The sequence below is a fragment of the Podarcis gaigeae genome (assembly GCF_964106915.1).
Source record: "Podarcis gaigeae genome assembly, chromosome: 15".
Classification (NCBI taxonomy): domain Eukaryota; kingdom Metazoa; phylum Chordata; class Lepidosauria; order Squamata; family Lacertidae; genus Podarcis; species Podarcis gaigeae.
This window is the reverse complement of record NC_139692.1, coordinates 45,378,519-45,397,981: the sequence shown is the minus strand read 5'-3', so window position 1 is coordinate 45,397,981 and position 19,463 is coordinate 45,378,519. Positions and strand designations below refer to the sequence as shown.

The 19,463-nt window shown below is 48.3% G+C and overlaps 1 protein-coding gene across 4 annotated transcripts in view; it reads right to left on the bottom strand.

Annotated features, from left to right (window-relative positions):
* Positions 1–19,463, bottom strand: part of FOXN1 (forkhead box N1) — a 48,071-nt gene that overhangs the window by 6,708 nt on the left and 21,900 nt on the right. For all 4 annotated transcript variants that reach the window (XM_083715123.1, XM_083715122.1, XM_083715120.1 and 1 more), the window contains exons 2-6: positions 17,064–17,204; positions 14,938–15,444; positions 12,185–12,292; positions 9,012–9,139; positions 6,076–6,172 (exon numbers count right to left, since the gene is read on the bottom strand). In XM_083715123.1, coding sequence (XP_083571249.1) covers positions 6,076–6,172; positions 9,012–9,139; positions 12,185–12,292; positions 14,938–15,444; positions 17,064–17,183 — 960 coding nt within the window. In that variant the 5' untranslated portion in view covers positions 17,184–17,204. The remainder of the gene's footprint in view (positions 1–6,075; positions 6,173–9,011; positions 9,140–12,184; positions 12,293–14,937; positions 15,445–17,063; positions 17,205–19,463) is intronic.

Below are 19,463 nucleotides of genomic sequence, written 5' to 3'. Positions count from 1 at the left end.
GCTACCAGCATGAGTTTGACCAAACTGCGGGAGGCAGTGGAAGACAGGAGTGCCTGGCGTGCTCTGGTCCAGGGGGTCACGAAGAGGCGGACACGACTAAACGACTAAACAACAACAATCTTGGCACCTTCCAGGAGCTTGTGACCTATCATCCCTAGCCATTGGGCATGCTGGTTGCTGGAGGTTGTCAAAGGCAGAGCTGAACATCACCAGATCTTTGAAGTGTTTCAGAAAACCTGGAGCAAAAACACTCAGCAGTGCATGGGCTCTTTTGTTCTGATTAATGATTATTAACAAATATTATTAACTTCCCATCTTTTCCCCAGGCCAGGACTCCAAGCAGCTTAAACAAATTAAAACAGCACAGATAAAGTATGAAAAGCTGAATGCTTTTTGTTAAAAAAGTATTTCAGCTCTGATAGAATTAAAATAAGGTAAAAAAATGTCAATCTATTAAAAAAACAGATAATAAAAACAGCACCACACTATTAAAGCAAAAAAAGAAAAGACACCAGGCAGCTCTGCCCAAATAAGAATATTTTCACCTGCCAGTGAAAGGGCAGCATGGAAGGCACTGGTTTAATTTCTCCAAAGGTTGGGAGAAGCCACCACCGAGAAGTCCCTCTCCTTCATTCATAACTAGCAGGCCTATGAGGGGGGCATGACAAAGAGGGGGGCAGGTGGTCTGCCAAAGAGCTTGGGCCGAATTGTGTGGTGATTGCAGAAGGGCCGCGGTTCAGAGCCCCTGCTTGGCATGCAGAAGGGCCCAGGTTCAGTCCCCTTTGGCATCTCCAGGTAGGGCGGGGAGAGGCCCGAAACCCTGGACAGTTGCTGCCAGCCTGTGCAGACAACACTGAGCTCGATGGGCCGGGATAGAGCAGCTTCCTAAATATGGAACATGACAGCGATGAAGACATCAGCCCAGCCCTGTAGCTTTTATAAATAGCAATACCTCAGACCTAATTGTGGAGCGTGGGATTTTCGGATGGGAAGTGACAAAGTTAGAAACGTACGAGGAGGATTGCGTTTCTAGAAGAGCCGCATTCCCTTGCACCCGTCCTGGCTGGGGCTGGGCGAGGGTGTGGCTCAAAGCATCCAGGATGGCAAAGGCTGCTGTCAGACAGTGGCTGGCACCGTGGCGTTTTCGGGAGCTCAGGCACCATTTTTTTGGAAGGTGGCTAATTAACAAGAGCAGTTTGACAACCAAATCCCAGTTTTAACATTTGCATATTTTTTTTTTTAAAGAAAAAACAACTCTGGGGTCAAAAACCCAGAAGGCTGTTTTTGCTGGGACAATGCACTTTAATTATCTTTGCAAAATAACCTCCTCCTTTTAAAATTCATGTTCTCTCTGGTTAATGAGATAAACAAACGGCTCTCCTCTGCCTCAGGCAAAGCTCCCTGTGTAATTAATCATGCCTCAGTTGGAAAGGGGGGGATGATGGATACATGTGTCTACCAAAATAAATAAAAATAATAATAATAAACCTGCAGCAGGAGTTTACCAGCACTTGACAGGTTCAGGGGTCTAAGCTGTCTGTCCTCTGGAAACGTTTGCCCTGCCATATAGTTGTTCCCGTAAAAATAAAGATTCTGGACCTCATGAATAAAGGGGACGGGGAACACAGAAAGCTGCCTTATATGGTTGCAGGAATGTATGTACAGGTTGGGGGGGTTGCCCCTCCAGCAGATATCATGTACATGCAGCCCATTACCAAAACCAGCACAATTGCTTTGGTGACTTTTGTGATTTGTCCCCACAAAACACTTCATCACAGTTTCTTCCTATCTATTAAAAGGGCCTTTGCGGCACGATACCAATTGTAAGAATTGTAAGAATTCACTGATAAATGTATCTATGTACTGGCTCACTGGGAAAACTTCAGAAATTCATATAGACAGGTTAGCTCAGCTACTCAGCAGCCCCTCTGCCTGAGTGATAATCCTTGGCATCCTGATACCTGAGTGCCAGACAGGTAGCCAATCCAGAAATACCAAACCCAGATGAAGGCAAAAGGGTGGGATGAACTTGGCTGGGAAACAGGGAAATGTAAAGATCTCTTTTGTTCCACTTGATGGGTGTTTGGTGGAGGGCAAGGAGAACCATGGGGCAGGGTCCAGGATGCTCAGATTACTGCCACAGACCTCCCCTTTCATGATGTAACCATGATGTAGTTTGGGGGGTGTAACATGGGGATTAGCAGCTAATAAAAGTTTGGTTCTCTTTTGTTTGGGGCTTCCATCTTGTTCCACCTGGTGGCAGGTGGGAGATCTGTCACGACAGTCTTCAACCAAGACCAAGCCGACTGGCTGCTGCTTTGCTCTGGTATTCCTGGCTGGTGTCCTTGTTTTTTGTCCAAGGGAGCCCTCAGATTTCTCCGCTAACATATGGAACCAGAGCATTAGTCCATATAATTCAGCATTGCCTAAACTGGCTGGCGTCTCAGGCAGAGGACATTCCCAGCCGCATCAGAAATTGACCCTGGGACCTTCTGTATGCTAAGGCTCCCTCCCCGCTTATCCTTCACCTGAGATTCCTCCATCACAGGGGGGCGAGCTAGATGACCCCTGGGTTCCCGTCCAACGTGACAATTCTATGGTTGCATGACAACCTAAACTCTCTTTGGAGCTGATCAGAAACAGAGCGTCATTGGCTAGGTTTTGCTAGCCCAAGGATGGAAAACCGACGAAATACCAACTAAAGAACAATGGCAAGAGAAAATGATGGAATATGCTGAGATGGCAAAGTTAACTGAAAGACTTGGAAACAAAGACAAGAGAGACTTTAAAGAAGACTGGGAACTATTCATGTTGTACTTACAGAAGCAATGTAAAGAAACGGACTCACTAGCAGGATTTGACTAAACACTTAACAATGAACAAAATGAATACAGAAATTATTGATATGATAAAATTACAATAATATACAATTTAAAGATTTTAAAATTAAGAGATAAAAAAGCAAGCAAGAGGAGCTAATATGTTAAAAAACAAGAAGAGGGAAGTCATTGCGGGGGCAGGGAATATTTGGGAATTGTATCTTCTGTTTTTTGATGTGGTGTTATTATGATAAAAATGTAAAACTTGATAAAAATCATTTTTAAAAAAGAAAAAGAAACAGAGCATCACCAATTCCTCTTGAGCCACGGTGGGAAGGGGAGGATAACCAGTCCCTTTTAAAGAAAGGTGAATTTCAGGTGAGATGGCGTCTCTCGCTGGGCTATGGGGAAACCTGGGATCTGGTTCTCCGGCAAGAGGCGTGATGTTAGTGGTCAGTGAGGCGATGTCTCCTTGCTTGGAGTGGCAGCGCGATTATATAAATCTCCAACTTCAGAAAGCTAGCTAGGCCTGCCTTCGTTGTCCTATGCTGGTGTTTCTGCTGATTAGCTAATTGCGTTTATAATTAAATTTCTGGCTCTCTGTTTTGTCTCTGACATATTCCCGGGAATCTGTCAGGTTCTGCAACTTGTTTCCTGTGTCATCTTCTGTGGTGAGCAATGGTCTCCCCCAGGAAATGACTTCAGGAGAGCGCTGCGGCCAGATCAGACCAAAGGGTGCCCCATTCCACTCCAGCCAGTGGCCGAGCCCATGTCCCCAAAGAGAAGCCAATAACTCTGTCATTTGGGCAAAGACTCCCTGGGAACACAGACCGTTGACCAGTGCCTTCATCTGGTTTTCATCTTACCACTGATTTTACTTATAACAACATCAGAAGAGCCTGCTGGCTAGTAGCCACCAACACCCCACTCCTCCTCCTTGGATTCAATCCTTTTTAAAAAGCCAACCACTTTGGCCGCCATCCCTGCGTCCTGTGGCAGGGAGTTCCACAGTGTAACGATGCACAGCATCTGTCCTGAATCTTCCAACTGTCGGCTTCATGGGATGCTTCTGAGTTTTGGTGTTACGAGAGAGGGAGGAAAACTTTTCTCTCTCCACTTTCTCTGCGTTTTGCATAATTTTAGACACTTTTATAAACGTCCAATTCTAGGTTGCTGGCCATTACTGCCTCCTGAATTTTCAAACCATTATTATTAATAATCATTATTGTTAAATGTTTTAAATAGCTGGGTTTTTACTGATAATTTGTTTATTCTGTTAGTAAACAACTCTGAGGTGTTTGTTGAGTTTTCTTTTACAAGCCATTGGAATATAGATTTTGTGAACTGAAATAAAAAATATATATAGTACATAATTGTGCCGGCCAGGCGCGTACATGGATATGTGGACCACATGTCTGGATCAGCACAGGAAGACTGCCCTGAAACTATTTTGACTCCCAAACTGACCAAATGTTTTCTCTGCAAGGAGGGAGGGGGTGAGGGAACCTTCCCATTGTCTCAGGAATTGGGTAATCACCATCTCAAAGGAATGGCCAGACTACCAGGAAAAGCAATCAGATAAGGCATCATCCAATAACCTGAGAGACAGGAAAAACAATTCAAATTTCTGTTGTACACCACCTTTTCTGTGATTTGTATATGATGTATGGAGGGGTGGTCTTGAGCTCCAAGGCAGGGAATTTAAAAGGTCTATATAAGGGCAGGCACACCTTTGTTCTAGGTCTTCCTCCTTTCCTGTGTGTGAAGGGGGCACCTTGTTGCAACAGTTCAATAAAGATTAGGCTTGCTTTGCTTCTCGATATTCTCTGGTAGGCCTGTCATTTTTTCCTACTGATGGAGAACCTATAAAGGACTCTATAAGGGGTCTTGTGTCCCCCATAAGGGAATGAGGGCAGATTTTGTTTGTTACAGAACTAAGCAAATGGAATAACCTCCCTTTGTACTAATCAATCAAGCCAAACCATTTGCACCCACCCAAGCTAGCCTGGCTTGCAGGGGGTGGCCCTAGATGCTCCCATCCAACGCTACAATTCAGTGCATCTATAAGCCCTTTCAGAGCACCTTCTCTGCCTGCCACCCTGCTGGGCGCAAAGCGACAAAGAGCCCCTGGCACAAGCAGATTCCCAGCTTGACATTCACTTTCTCCTCCTGCCTGCCACCACCCTCCCTCGCTCGCTGAGCCTGGCAAGAACCCCTTGATCTTTGGAAAGTTATTGGGCTCTTGCAAAACTCTCTCCCTTTTGGAAATCTGGTTCTGCTGAGCAAGGAGTGCTGAGCACTTCAAAGCGGCTCAAATTGTGTGCGTACCTTCCCTGCCCCTTTTTACCCCACGGACGTGGGAGTCAGATTGCCATGTTTCAACTAGAAAAGGGGCCAGTTGCATCACTCCAATTGCCGGTGCCCTGGTGATGAGGAAAAGTTAATTTCCCAGTGTTTCTGTCGTCCCAGCCTCAGTGCTAGTTGTCCTTTCCCTCCGTGTATTTTATTCCCAAATTGTGCTCTCCTCCACCCCTTGGCTCGCTCTGCTCCGAGAACAACGGAGGGATTTCCTTCTCTGCCTTTTCTGGCAAGGATTTGCCCTGTGAGGCTGAGAGTGGAAACATGGGAGAAGGAGAAAGGGCAGGATAGGCAAGTAAGAGGCAACCGGAAAGCTCATAAAATTCTGCCAGGAATGGAGAGAAAGGTTTTCCTCCCTCTCTTGGAACTCAGGGGCATCCATGAAAACGGAACATTGGAAGATTTGGGACAGAGAAAAGGAAGCCCTTCTCCATGCAACACAGAGTTAAACGGTGGAACTCACTGCCACATGAGGCAGAGATGGCCACCAATCTGGCAGGAAGCTGGCCTCAGTGGGCCAGCAGGCTTCCCCCCCCCCCTACATTCTTAGCTGAAATATTGCTTGCTGTTTCTTCTACGATGCCCAATTTTGCTCAAAAAATTCTTTTTCTTGCGTTTGTTGCAAAGAAATCTGGGCACCTCCTGCGAGACTGAAGAAGAACTGACCGATCAAGCCAGGCGGTGCCCAGCATTGGGCAGGTTTCCTGGAAGTGCCTCCTTCTGGAGGAAGTGGCACGAGGTCTGGTGGGGGAAATCCCCCAGCTCAGGGGCAGAACACCTGCTTTGCATGCAGAAGGTTCAATCTCCAAGAGCGTCTCAGGGAGAGCTGGGAATGTTCCCAATCCGAGTTCCAGGCCTACAGATCTGCAACGATCCATCGCTCGCCACAAGAGCTTACCTTGAAATAAGGGAAGTGTTCCGTCATGAAATTGTAAATCTCGCTGACTGGGAGGCTGCCAGTTTTGCTGTTCTTGAGCGCCATAAATATGAGGATGCTGGTCAAAGGAGGAAAACAAAACAAAACAAGAAAGGGATGTTAAAGCTTCCTTCAACCTTCAGTTTCTCTGCTTTTGCTTAACAGGCAGGGACTAGCAACTTGGCACTCTGGCAGCTGTAGCTCTGCTTACTTCAAGACTGGATTACTGCAATGTGCCAGATTATAGGGAGAGCTTTGCATGCCAGCCTCACCATTTCCTTCATTTGGTGCAGGGATTTTATTTTCAGTATGAACAGGGCTCCGTTTTTGCACCTACACACACAGCAAAGGCTCCTGTTTCCAAAAAGGTCTTGATTGAGGCACCTGATCTCTCCACCACTTTTAATCAAGATGAGGAGGGCAGGAATAAGGAAAACTAGGACAGTCCAGGATCAGATCAGAAACCAGAACAGCTTCTGTAATTCCAGGACTGTCCCTGGAAGATCAGGACACTTGGAGGGTAAGGTTTAGCTTTGGGTTTGTCTTGCCCCCACAGACGCCCATCTGACCCCTTCAGGCAGTGGAACTGGCACTACTGCAGGGGCCACATGCCCCCCTCCTGCATTCGTAAGAACTTGATCATTCAGTGTGGCAGCATCTACAACTGCGGAACTCCCTGCCTCTTGATATTAGGGCAGGCGCCTTCACTGTTCACTTTTGCGAGCCTGTTAGAAACATTCTTTTTTAGACATGGCTGACTGATGCAACATCTAATATTAGTCTATTGTCATTTTAACTTTTCAAAGGTCTTAAACTGTAAACCGCTTTGCGGTGTATCTTTTTACAATCAAGCGGGGTGCACGTTTCACGAAATAAACGAGCAACCGCCTCGCATTGCTTGGGAATGACAAGGAATGAAAAACTGTCTCCAAATTTAAGCAAAATTCCTGCTCCTTGATCTCAGAAACCATCATGAAAAAATTGGTTGAAATCAGGACACTTTTGAAAGGTTGTGGGCCGTCTTGATTGAAAATGGCACCCAATGTTGTCCAAACCTAGAAAAGAACCGGTTCCTTTCTCTCAGGAAAAGTCAGGCAACATGCAGCTCTGATTTCTTAAGAGGTGTCCAATCACATTGCGGACAGGCAAGCAACTTTCCAAAATATATAGCAGATCGACACAAAGTCTGGCAATAGAAGGATTGATTGGCAACAGACTCATCTTATTTTTATTTATTCAATCAAAAATTTATAATCAAAGAATGTCTACATGGCTTGACTGCAAAAAACAACAACCCTCAAAGCAATTATGAAAAGATAAAATAAGAAAATCAAGAAAAACTTACAGCCATACTTTCAAACATACAAAAAGTTAAAATACGGAGGCAGATTAAAATCGCCTCGACTTTCTAGGCATCTGGAAAGGTCTGTCTAAAGAGGAATGTATTTAGCAGGCACTGAAAAGAGTGCAGCGAAGGCGCTTGCTTGACATCTATAGGCAGGGAGTTCCACAGGGTACATGCTGCCACACAAAAATATTGCGTCCTTACCAATGTGGAACAGGGATTATGTGGCACCTGGAACAGAGCCAATTCGACTGAGCGCAGCAGGTCAAGAGGGTCAGGTGAACTTGTCCAACTTGTTAAAGGCTTTATGTCCTAATAGTAACACCTTGAACACGGCCCAGTAGCAGACCAGCAACTGGTGCAGATTTCTGAGGTGTGATACTCCCTGTCAGCAGCCGTGCTGCAGCATCCTGCTCTTACGTTGAGGCCCAGTATACCTGAAGGAGTATCTCCACCCCAGTCATCCATCCTGGACACTGAGGTCCAGCGCTGAGGGCCTTCTGGCGGTTCCTTCACTGTGAGAAGTGAGGTTACAGGGAACCAGGCAGAGGGCCTTCTTGGCGGTGGTGCCTGCCCTGTGGAATGCCCCACGACAAGATGTCAAGGAAATAAACAACTACCTGACTTTTAGAAGACATCTGAAGGCAGCCCTGTTTAGGGAAGTTTTTAATGTTTGATGTTTTATCGTGGTTTTAATATTCTGTTGGGAGCTGCACAGAGTGGCTGGGGAAACCCAGCCAGATGGGCAGGGTATAAATAATACATCTATTATTATTAATAATAATAATACTGGAACTAGTTGGGGGCACCCCATGAAGCTGGATATTTGGAGGTTCAGGACAGACCAGGTACTTCTTGGCCCAGCTTGTAGTTGAACAACGAGGACTCTTGTGCTCTACTCCTGCTGGTGGGTTTCCTACATGCATCTGGTTAGTCAGTGGCTGGTTCTGATGTTCTTCTGAAGTCCTCATGGAACCTCCAGGTGCAGAGGCAGTCTATCCAGATTCCTCTGTTCTGTGGGGCATTTGTGAGAACAGGGTGCCGGACTCAATGGGCCTTTGGAAAGGCTATTGGCTAGGATTACAACAGAGCCTCCAGGCACAGGGGCAGCCTACCTCCAATTGCCAACTGCAAGATGGGACAAGGCTGTTGCACTCAGGGGTCCTGCTTGTGGGCTTCTGGTGGCCACTGTGTGAACAGGATGCTGGCCTGGTTAGCCCCCTTTGGTAGCCAGGCCTCTTCTCGTGGAACCTCCAGGTCCAGAGGCAGTCTATCTTGAGTCCTAGGTTCGTGGGGGTATTTGGCCACTGTGAGGACAGGATGGGTGGCCTTTGTCCTGGTCTGGCAGGCTCTTCTGATGTCCTTTTAGACATCACTCCAAAAATCGAAGAGACAAATGCGAATTTCTCTTTTTTCACCAGCCAGTATCTACTGATGCTTTCCATTATGTTTTTATGGATCATTTTATTGATCTTGCTATTCTGTCTGTTTTAAGATGCCTTGGGGGGATCTTACGAAAGAGCAGGTTCTAAGCATCCCAATGAGGAAATAAAACGAAGGTGCAAAGGCTTACCTATAGGAGTAGATGGGCTTGGGGAACAGGGGCTGGTGATGCTCTTGGCTGCTCTGCGGGGCGATGCGTTGGTAGGGGTACTGCGAGCTGGAGATGTAGGAGAACGGGTAGCTGTTCCCTGCAGGATACTAGGGACACAAGGAGACGAGAAATGTACCTTCATTGTATCAAAGGCTAGAGTGCAAAAAACCAAAACAAACTCCAAGAAATTTACAGAAAGAATAACACAACAAACCCATCAGTTAAAAAAAAAACACAACACAAGTAAACTACTATTTAAAACATTCATAGAATTGTAGTGTTGGAAGTCTGTCCCACTGCAATGCAGGGATTACAGCTATGGAATCCCCAACCAAAAATAATTAAAATCAAAATTGCTGCATGAACCTCCATCAACAGAAGTAAAGTCACAAAGAGGTTATGAAGCCGGCCAGCCCAGGCTCTGGTCTGCAGCCACCATAGCTAGTAGTCTTTGCTAGCCCTCTCCTCCTCCACGAACTTGTCTTTTAAAGCCATCTAGCTTGGTGGCCCTCGCTGCCTCCATGTGGGAGGGAGTTCCACAGTCCATCCATGTGCTAACTCCTTGTACTCTGTAAAAGAACACCGAGGGTTCTGCATCTCATTATTCATTATTAGTGTTCCTGAAGGAGGAGCATTCCCGTTGCCTTTACGCAGATCTAAGGGAACAAGGAGAGACCTTCTCAAGGCCCAGGGAGCCCAGGCTGCTTGAGGGGAGGGAGGCAGCCCCAGGAACCGAGCCCAGAAAGCTCTTGGGCAGCCAGGGAAGATGCTGTCTTGTGTTGTGGGCGATATTCTGCTCTGCAGCCAGTCCTGGGGAGATTTACCTGCGGAAGCTGCAAAGCCCTACAGAGGAATATTAATGGCAAGGAGATGGTGTGCACTTTAAAATGTTGCTGTGCCCTTTAAAATGTTGGGCGGCCAGCATGCCCAATGGCTAGGGATGATCAAGGGAATGGAGGGACTCCCCTATGTGGAAAGTTTGCAGTGTTTGGGGCATTGTAGGCAAGCGAGGTGACACGACAGTTTATAAAGTTCTGCAGGGCAAGGAGAAAGCAGACAGAGGTGATTTTTTTCTCCCACTCATAACATTGGAACTCTGATGAAGCTGAAGTTTAGGAGATGCAGAGCAGATGGAAGAAAGTCCTTCGTCACGCAGCACGGAGTTCACCTGTGGAACTCCCTCCCACAGGAGACAGTGAGAGCCGCCAACTTGGAGGACTTCCAAAGAAGACCAGAGAAATTCTGGGAGGAGGAGATCATGCGGCTGGACGCAGTGAGATCAGGATGCTGGACTAAACGGGCAACGTAAGATCAGCTTATGATCTTACGATGGGAGCTGGAGGAAGAAACGGGGGGCCACAAGTTCAACCCCCCTGACGTGCACATTCTGCATCCGGGGAGGTGTCCAAATCGTTTTTGAGCCTTAATAGCTCAACTGGGAGGGTGAGAAGGTTGTGTGGGCCCCCGACATTGAATGCACAGTCCTGGAAGCTGCCGTTTGCCCCTTGCAGGGCTACTATTCCCAACACCATCAACAAACTTCAATTCCCAGAATTCTTCTTTTTAAATGTCTGGCATGTATGCTACCAAAGACATGGTCCTCGGTTGCAAGTTCCCAGTCATGGGACGGCAAAGCCTTGCCTAGTTATTGCTACCAATTTGGGTCTCCAAGGAGCCTAAACGGCTGTTGCTGGACTAGATGGGTCACTTTTGGCTTGATCCAGCAAGGATCAGGTCCAACTCGTGGGCTTCCTGCTCTTAATCTTGGGGCTGTGGGCTTGAGCTCAATCTTGGGTGATTTGACATCTATAGACAAGATCCAAATCGAGGATTCTATTATTCGATCGGGGCATCTGGTGAGCTGCTGTGAGAAGAGGGTGCTGAACTAGGTGGGCCCCCTTTGGCCTGACCCAACAGAGGTCTTCTGTTGCTCTCATGGAACCTTCAGGCCTAGTGGCAGTCTATCTCGATTCCTAGGCTATGTGGCCATGGTGAGAACAGAGGCTAGGCCAAAAGGGCCACTGGTCTGATCAAGTGGAGCTTTTCCGGTGCGCTTGGGGGTCAGACCCTGTGCCAGGGCTTTTCTTGGCATCTGGGGCCACATCCTGCCCTCCAGCGAGGCTCCAGGGGTCACCTGCCCCACCCTGCTCACCTGCGGTTCTGGGGCCAGGCGAGGAAGTTCTTTGCTCTGCAATTCTGATTTTATTGGTTTCAGTCTCTCCTTCAGAAGTTGGGGAAGGAGCTGGTGGAGGTGTCCTCATTACGGGCTGTTTTGAAAGGCCATTTCTGTTTTATGAGTTTCAAGGCAGTCGGTGTCAGGTGTGTTATTTCGTTTTTTTATAGGCAAATGAAGGACAGCAGAATGGTCCAACCGCCTTTTGGGAGTTTTACGACGGCAAGGCTGGCACCACCGTCCTCGTAAGGCAGATGGGCAGGTGACTCCAGGCCAGCCAGGAGATGGTTTCTGACTGAGTCAGCCTTGACCCAGCAAAACACGAGGCGAATCCGTTCTGCTGGTCAGGGCCAGAAACGAACGAGGACGCTGACCTCCCTGGATGACAGAGGGGTTGGTCAGGCAGTCAGAGGCCAGGATGCTCTGCGGAAGGAATCTGATGATGGCAACCTGGAAGTGGCTTGTTCTGCTGGATCTGGCCCCTGTCCTGCCTGGTCCAGCATCCTGTTCTCACAGTGGCCAACCAGATGCCTTTTTGGGGAAGCCCACTAGTGGGAGCTGAGTGCGAAAGCTACTCTCGTCTCCTGCACTTTCAAGCAACTCATATTCAGGAGCATCGCTGCCTTGGACCGTGGGAATAGAGCGGATTCATTGTGACTGGTAGTCTTAGCCTCTGTGGCCCATCCACTCCAGATCTCCCAATAGGAAACAGGCAAGCAGGATTCGAACACAAGAGCAACTCTCCCCCTCCTGCAGTCTCCAGCGGCTGGTATTCAGAAGCACTCCCTGCCTCCGACCGTGGAAGCAGTGCAAAGCCCTTGAGAGCTCCCTCCTCCACGAAATGTGTGCAATCCTCTTTCAAAAAGGGTTAGTGATTGTCAGCGACTCCTGCAGGAAGGAGTTCCACAGTTCAGCTGCTGCACATTGCAATCTGGGTGCCTCTACTGTTGTGGGTGGGGGTCGCCCCATCCTGCCTTACCTGGTGGAAAGGATGAGAGGGGCAATACATCTGGGGGGCCTGAGGTTGGTAGCAGTAGGGGCTGGTCTGTTCCTCCAATGGTGGGGTCTTCAGCTTCACCTCTGTTTCCTGGTGGATGAGAGAAGAACGTCATGGTGCCATGTTAAAAAAAACCAAAACCCCAAAACCACACGTGTGGGAAGCCTGTGTTCAGTGTTGGGGGAGGCAGTGGAAGACAGGAGTGCCTGGTGTGCTCTGGTCCAGGGGGTCATGAAGAGTCAGACACGACTAAACGACTAAACAACAACCACAACTACTCGTAGTTGAGCCACAATGAAATGAATCTCCATGGGTAGCTTAGATCCATTCATTCCAAGGGGTCTACCCTGAGGAGGACCAGCAATTGAGCTCATGGACATGAAGGTGATTGTTGGAAGATTCAGGGCCGATAAAAGACAGGACTTTTTCATGAACCCCATAAATAAACTGTGGAACTCACTCCAGCAAGAGGCCAACTGGGATGGCTTTAAAAGTTCAAGCAAATTCATGGAAGAAGAGAGGGCTATTTATGGCTTTGGGGCTTTGAAATTCTGAATCGTGTCGTGCAAAATAAAAATTGCAAGCCTAATGCATATATTAGGGGAAAGTGGCTGCCAAATGTTTATGTGAGTTAAAATAATGCTCAAAGATGTGTTCCGTTAGTGGAAACGGCTTGCTGGGAAATGTGTTTATGTAGAAAAGTGTGTCCAAAAGGCACAGAAATGTAGGATTTTTTTAATATTAAAAAAATTGCAAGCTGATGAAAAAATGAAGCAAATTTGGGTGAAAGATGGAAAAATGAAAAACTGAAACGTCTGCTTATTTTGGAGTTGTTTGTTGTAAAGAATGTATATAAAGAAGGTACAGGGTTATAAAGACTAGGACTAGCCACCTGAGAAACAGTTCCTACCCAAATGCAATTCTGGTTTTAAACGCAGTATAAGGAGTCTCTATAGGAGTATACTGTATTTTAAAATGGGGTTTCAGAGTTTTTAGGGTGTTTTGAATGTCTTATGTAGATTTTTCAATTTCATTGTTCTGCATGGGACAATAACAATAAAGAGATCATATCGAATGTGAATAAAAAAAAATTAAAAGGGGGGGAGCAAAAAAGGAAGAAGAAGAAGAAGAAGAAGAAGAAGAAGAAGAAGAAGAAGAAGAAGAAGAAGAAGAAGAAGAAGAAGAAGAAAATAGGAAAAGCATTGGACAAATGGAAGGCAGCTCGGACTCCTGCTTTCTAGGCCTGGATGGGGCAAGCGGCAGGGTGGAGAAGGCCAGAGACTGGTCGCTGGGAAAGGGCCATCGGACTCTTTTGGTGTCTCTATAAGAAACACCTTTCGCATTGATTCTGCTGCAGTTGCAGCCAGAATGTACTGTACAGAGAAGGCTTGGCAGGTGGCGACTCCTTTGCAATCCTGTGCAACTCCAGAATGCGTCTTGCCAGCCAGGAGACCTTGTGACTGTTACACCTCTAATTAAAGCAGCAAGTGATTTTAAAATGTCTTAATTAATGGGTATAACACATCTCTTTTCCTCTCTTTTCTTTGGCCAGTCTGTAGAGCCTAAGACCGAAAGTTAAACAGAGAGAGGAGTGTGTGGATGTGCCGCTTTCGGGGGTGGTCTCCTTGAAACAGCTTTGGGCGCCCAAGAAGACCAGAAGAGCAGCCTGCAGGATCAGGCCAGTGGCAACCTGCCTTCAGGATTCAAACCCTTTCCTTTCCGTAGGCTTCCAGAAACTGGTATTCAGAAGCCTTGCTGCTTCTCCATGAATTTGCCTAAGCCTCTTTCAAAGCCATCCAAGTTGGTGGCCATCACTGTCTCCCACAGCAGCAGGGAGTTCTGCAGTTTAACTCTGAGTGAAGAAAGACTTCTCTTTCGTCTCACCAGGACATCCCAGCATTCTGCTTCATGGGATGTCCAGGAATTCTAGTGTTATGAGAGAGGGAGGAAAACTTCTCTCTGTCTACTCGCTCCAGTCCAAGTTTATCATTTTACAAACTTAAACCATGTCACCTCTTAATCACTACTTCTCTAAACTGAAAAGTAGGGGAGTCACTTCCTCCCCTCGATCATTTGGCCCTTTTCTGACCCTTTCCAGCTCCACAATATACTTTCGAGGGGAGGCAGCCAGGGCACAAATCCGATCACACCAGAGATTTGTATTATGATATTGGCAGTTTTCTTTCCAACGTCTTTCCTAATGATCCTTAGCATGGCGTTTGCATTTTTCACGGCTGCCGCACACAGCACTGATATCTCCACTGAGCTGTGCACTTTCTTCATGGCCTGCGTGGTTTTCTATACCTCTGCCATGCGCTGAAACTCTCAGACGCTTCGACTTCACCCCCAAAGGCACACTCTTCCATTGTCTGCCGAGACAGACGGAGGCCAGCTATCATCTTGCGTCTTCCTTGACTCTTAAAAAGCCTTAAATGCTGCAACCCTTTCCCCATCCCATTGATCATTTTGGTGGATGTAATAACTGTAGAATTTTTGAAGCAGAAGGGACCCTGAGGGTCATCCAGTCCAACCCGCTGCAATGCAGGAATCACAGCTGAAGAATCCCTGGCAGGTGGCCACCCAACCTCTGCTTAAAAACCTCCAGCAAAGGAGAGTCCACCACCTTCTGAGGTCATGGAAGCATAGAACTGTAGAGTGGGGACCCCTGAGCATAACCTAATTCAAACCCACCTCCTATGGAATGCCGCCATTTAATTAGAACGAGCCCAACTCACCATAGCCTGGGGGTGATGTTCCTGCCCGGGGTTGGCATACTGCAGGCCGTTGCACCAGGCCGGCTCGGAGGAGAGGCTGGGAAGGTGTGCCAGATACATCTCCGCCTCCCTGGTCATGGTGGACCCACACATCTCCTCAAAGCCCTCCATGCTGGTTGCCTTGAACAGGTGTCCATCCATGGCCAGGGCCTGCTGAGCTTCTGGGAAGGTCTCCTCCGGGAACTGCCGCTTGTAAGGGTGGAAAGGGGTGTTGCGGAGGGAGCTCTTGAACCGGCCGCAGGTGCCGGCCGCGCTCTCCTCATAGCTGTAGCGCCTGAACTTCTCGGCGGCGCCAGAAGGGACCTTGAAGGCTTCCTGCTCAGCCGGGCCACCTTGGCCGGCGGAGAACCTCCCGTAGATGTGTTCGGGGGGCGGGGAGGAGGTGCTGGAGCTCGGGGAGGACTCCGAGTGTGTCCTCTCGGTCCGGGCCTCGCCATCATACGATGGGCAGCAGAAGCCCGGGGTCTCCTGAAAGCAGAGGCATAGCAAGGTCAGGTGGTACCCAGTGTGAATTTTTTTTGGGAACATTGGAGCAGTGAAACCATCACCGAGTTGTTGAGCTTTTTAAAGGGAGGGTTGGCACGAAACAGATACAGTGGTATCTCAGGTTACAGATGCTTCAGGTTACAGACTCCGCTAACCCAGAAATAATACCTTGGGTTGAGAACTTTGCTTCAGGATGAGAACAGAAATTGTGCTCTGGCAGCACAGCAGGAGGCATCATTAGCTAAAGTGGTGCTTCAGGTTAAGAACAGTTTCAGGTTAAGAACAGACCTCCGGAACGAATTACTGCATTTTTTGCTCTATAAGACTCACTTTTTCCCTCCTAAAATGTAAGGGGAAATGTGTGTGCATCTTATGGAGCGAATGCAGGCTGCACAACTATCCCAGAAGCCAGAACAGCAAGAGGGATTGCTGATTTCACTGCGCAGCGATCCCTCTTGCTGTTCTGGCTTCTGAGATTCAGAATATTTTTTTTCTTGTTTTCCTCCTCCAAAAACTAGGTGCGTCTTGTGGTCTGGTGCATCTTATAGAGCGAAAAATACAGTAAGTTCATAACCCGAGGTACCACTGTACGCCCACAGATCATGCAAATCCGACTGGCGATCACATGGAACCGTATCAGCGCCGCCAGATGGGGGTGCAAGCATTGCCCGCCAGGGGTGCCAGCGCAGGCCACTGATCACAAAAATCTGAATGCCGATCGCATAAAACCGCCCACCAGGGATGCGAGCGCCAGCCACTTGGGGGTGCAAACACCGCCGGCCGGGGGTGCCAGGCTGATCGCTGGCAGTATTTGCACGATTAGCAGACGGATTTTCTCAACGACGATCGTGCCAATCGCAAAAATCCTCCTGCTGGGGGTGCAAGCGCTGCCATGACGATCCATCCAGAGGGATTTTGTCACCCCTCCCAGGTATGACACCTCGGACGAACCGCACCCCCCTTGCGACGCCTCTGCCTGAAAGCCACCAAACACCTTTGAGGAGGGTTAGGTCACTGTGAGAGCAGATGCCTGGCAGGTAGAAGGTCTCAGGTTCTTTCCCCAACAGCATCACAAGGTAGTGAGTCCCGGCCTACCCAGGCAATAACTCCTCATCCAGTCTATCCCCCCCCCAAAAGAAACCCAAACCCAGCTGGGCACTATTCCCAACCATCCCTACAAGATAAGTATGTCAAACTCTATGGTGAGCACACCATAAACTCCACAGGCAAAACACCCCCTGGACCTAGGGGAGATTTCTGACTTGGGCAGGTGAGCCTTGGGGTCCCTTCCATTTTATCCTCACAACAACCAAGGTGAGCTTCATGGCTGAGTGGGGGATTTGAACCCTGGTCTCTCCTGGTGTCTAGTCCAACACCATAACCACTAGGCAACACTGGCTCATTACGTGATGTCAACAGACTCCAGCTCCCATCAGCCACCGTGGCCCCAATGGTCAGGCGGGCTGGGAGCTGATGTCCAGCAGGAACCCCTCTTCTGGATTGACACAGGTCAAGCGGGGAAGAAAACGCATGGCCATTCTCATCTGCGTTGCAGGGGGCTGGACTAAATGGCCTCCAGGGGTCCCTTCTAGGATTCTCACCTGCTGGATGGGGGACCCCGAATTGTCATGGGTCTGCATCCGGTCACCGCGTGGGTTGCTGTCCAGAGAATCCGAAGGCGAAAAGGTAATGCTAGATTGGTCTTGGAGCAGTGAAACCATCACCGACGCCAGCCAAAAATCCTGTTTCAACAGAGAAAAACAGCCAGGCGGGGAAATAAATACATGACCTCAGATGAATTGGAGACTTTCTGAGCTTCACAATAGGATGCACTTCAGTGCCTCTGATCCCAAGGAAAGGAGCTGGGCTTCCATCTCCCTGAAATCAAGAGGATGGCTGTCCCCGGTCCTGTTGGTTTTGACGGGACAAGGGGGTGCATTTTCACTCAGTTGTTCCTCTGCCAGGTGGTGGGTTCAGGAGGTAAGAAGAGGCTGCTGGATCAGGCCCATGGCCCATCTAGTCCAGCATCCTGTTCTCACAGTAGTCAAATGCCCATCAGTCCCTAGGACTCGGGGTAGACTGCCTCTGGGAATGGAGGTTCCATAAGTGCACCAGGAGAGCCTTTCTGGGTCAGGCCACTTGCCCACCTCACAGGGGCAGCCCCATGCCCAAAAGGGAAGTCCCCTAGCAGATCCAAGCACAAGCAACTGGGATACAGAAGCATCACTGGCTCCAGCTGGGGAGGCAGAACTGAGCCATCATGGCTAGCAGCCATCTATACTCATCTCCTCCTCCATGAATTTGTCCAATTCCCTTTTAAAGCCGCCCAGGTTGGTGGCTATCCCTGCCTCCTGTGGTAGGGAGTTCCACAGTCCAACTCTTCTCTGCACGAAGGAGGTCTTTCTTTCCCCGGTCCTGAATCTTCAGGGGATGACCCTGCCTTGTAACTTTGTGAGAGCGGAATAAAAGGATTTTCCTATCCACTTTCCATCAGAGCGCCATACAAGAGCATATAAATAGAGCAAAAGCCCACCATTGCCACCTGCAGAAGCCCACAACCCAGGCCAGACAAGCGGCTTTGAATCCCCCAAAACTGCCTACTTCTTGATATTTAAGAAGAGTTGGCTCCGGCGACTTTGAGCTCTCCTTTGCGAAACCTGGGATGAAAAGGCGACTGCTTTACGGCTCTTGTAAGGGGAGCAGAATGCAGCCGGCACCTCTGACAATCCAGAGAGGCACCGGCAAACTTTTTTTATTTCGCCTGGAATGCCTTCCTCGCAATCTCTGCACCTCCCGGGGCTTTTACGCCCGGTTTCCGTTGCTGATCCCCCTGGGCGGCAAACATTTCAGCAGAACTTACTCATGATAAAACATCCTTTTTTCCCCACCACCCCCTTTGAACTACAAAAGAGACTTTTTAGCATTTTTACAACCCTGCCTCTTTGTTTAATCCGAAACTGATAGATGAGGCTGGAACTTCCAGAGATAAACCCTTTGGGTGCAAAATCTGGGCGAAAGTTGCGGGAAACTGACAAGGCCCACGAGGAGGGGGCCCCAGATCTCTTGGGGCCACAGGGCAGTTTGGTTTTGCTTGGTTTCTACATCTGCCTGTAACCTTTCTAAACAAAAATCCGGATGGAGATTCATCAGCGTTTTCTGCGCAAATTTCCCCTCAATGTACACAGGGACACAATTTTACTTAATATATGGATTTTTGAAAGAACCTTCCCCAGAAGCATCCTTTATCTTATTTCCTCTAATAACACACATTTCTCTCCCCCACTTCGCTGGAAAACCACACCACAATGTTTGGAGGAAAGCAACTGTTACGAGACAGCTGCATTCACACGTTCAGTTTGTTTTCAGGTTGCGAACCGAGTGAATCTCTCTCTGCTCCCTAACAAAACCACCCAAGGGCCCTGCCCTCTCCTTTGCCTAGATTTGACGCTCTGGGGTTTTCCACAGGGAACTTATTTCATTTCACTCGCCACACTCCTGTTTGCAAGGATGAGTGCTTTGTAAATAACAAGTTAATGAGCCATTTATGCAATTGATAAGAGAAGATGGCACCGCCTTAAAATTAGGGAAAGGGGGAAAGGAAAAAAACCAGACATGAATGCTAGAAAACTCAATGGAACTGTGGTAAGGGCAACCAGATTTGTAAGCCTCATCTACCTTCCTAACAGTCAATATTATTATTATTATTATTATTATTATTATTATTATTATTATTATTATGCAAGAGGACTGGAGAAATCCATGGAAGAGGAGAGGGCTATCAATGTCAACAATGGCTCTTCTCCACAGTCGGAAGCAGCGTGCTTCTGAACAGCGATCTGGGACAGTGGCATGTGGTGAAATATTTTGTAGGGGGACAAGTTAGGGCTGCCAGAGGTTCCAGCTTGCGAGGGCAATTGTGGGGGCTGATGTCACACACGTGTGGCATCCCGATGTCCTGTGGTTGCGCGCATGAGCAATGTGCCTCCCTTCCTAAGCCAGGA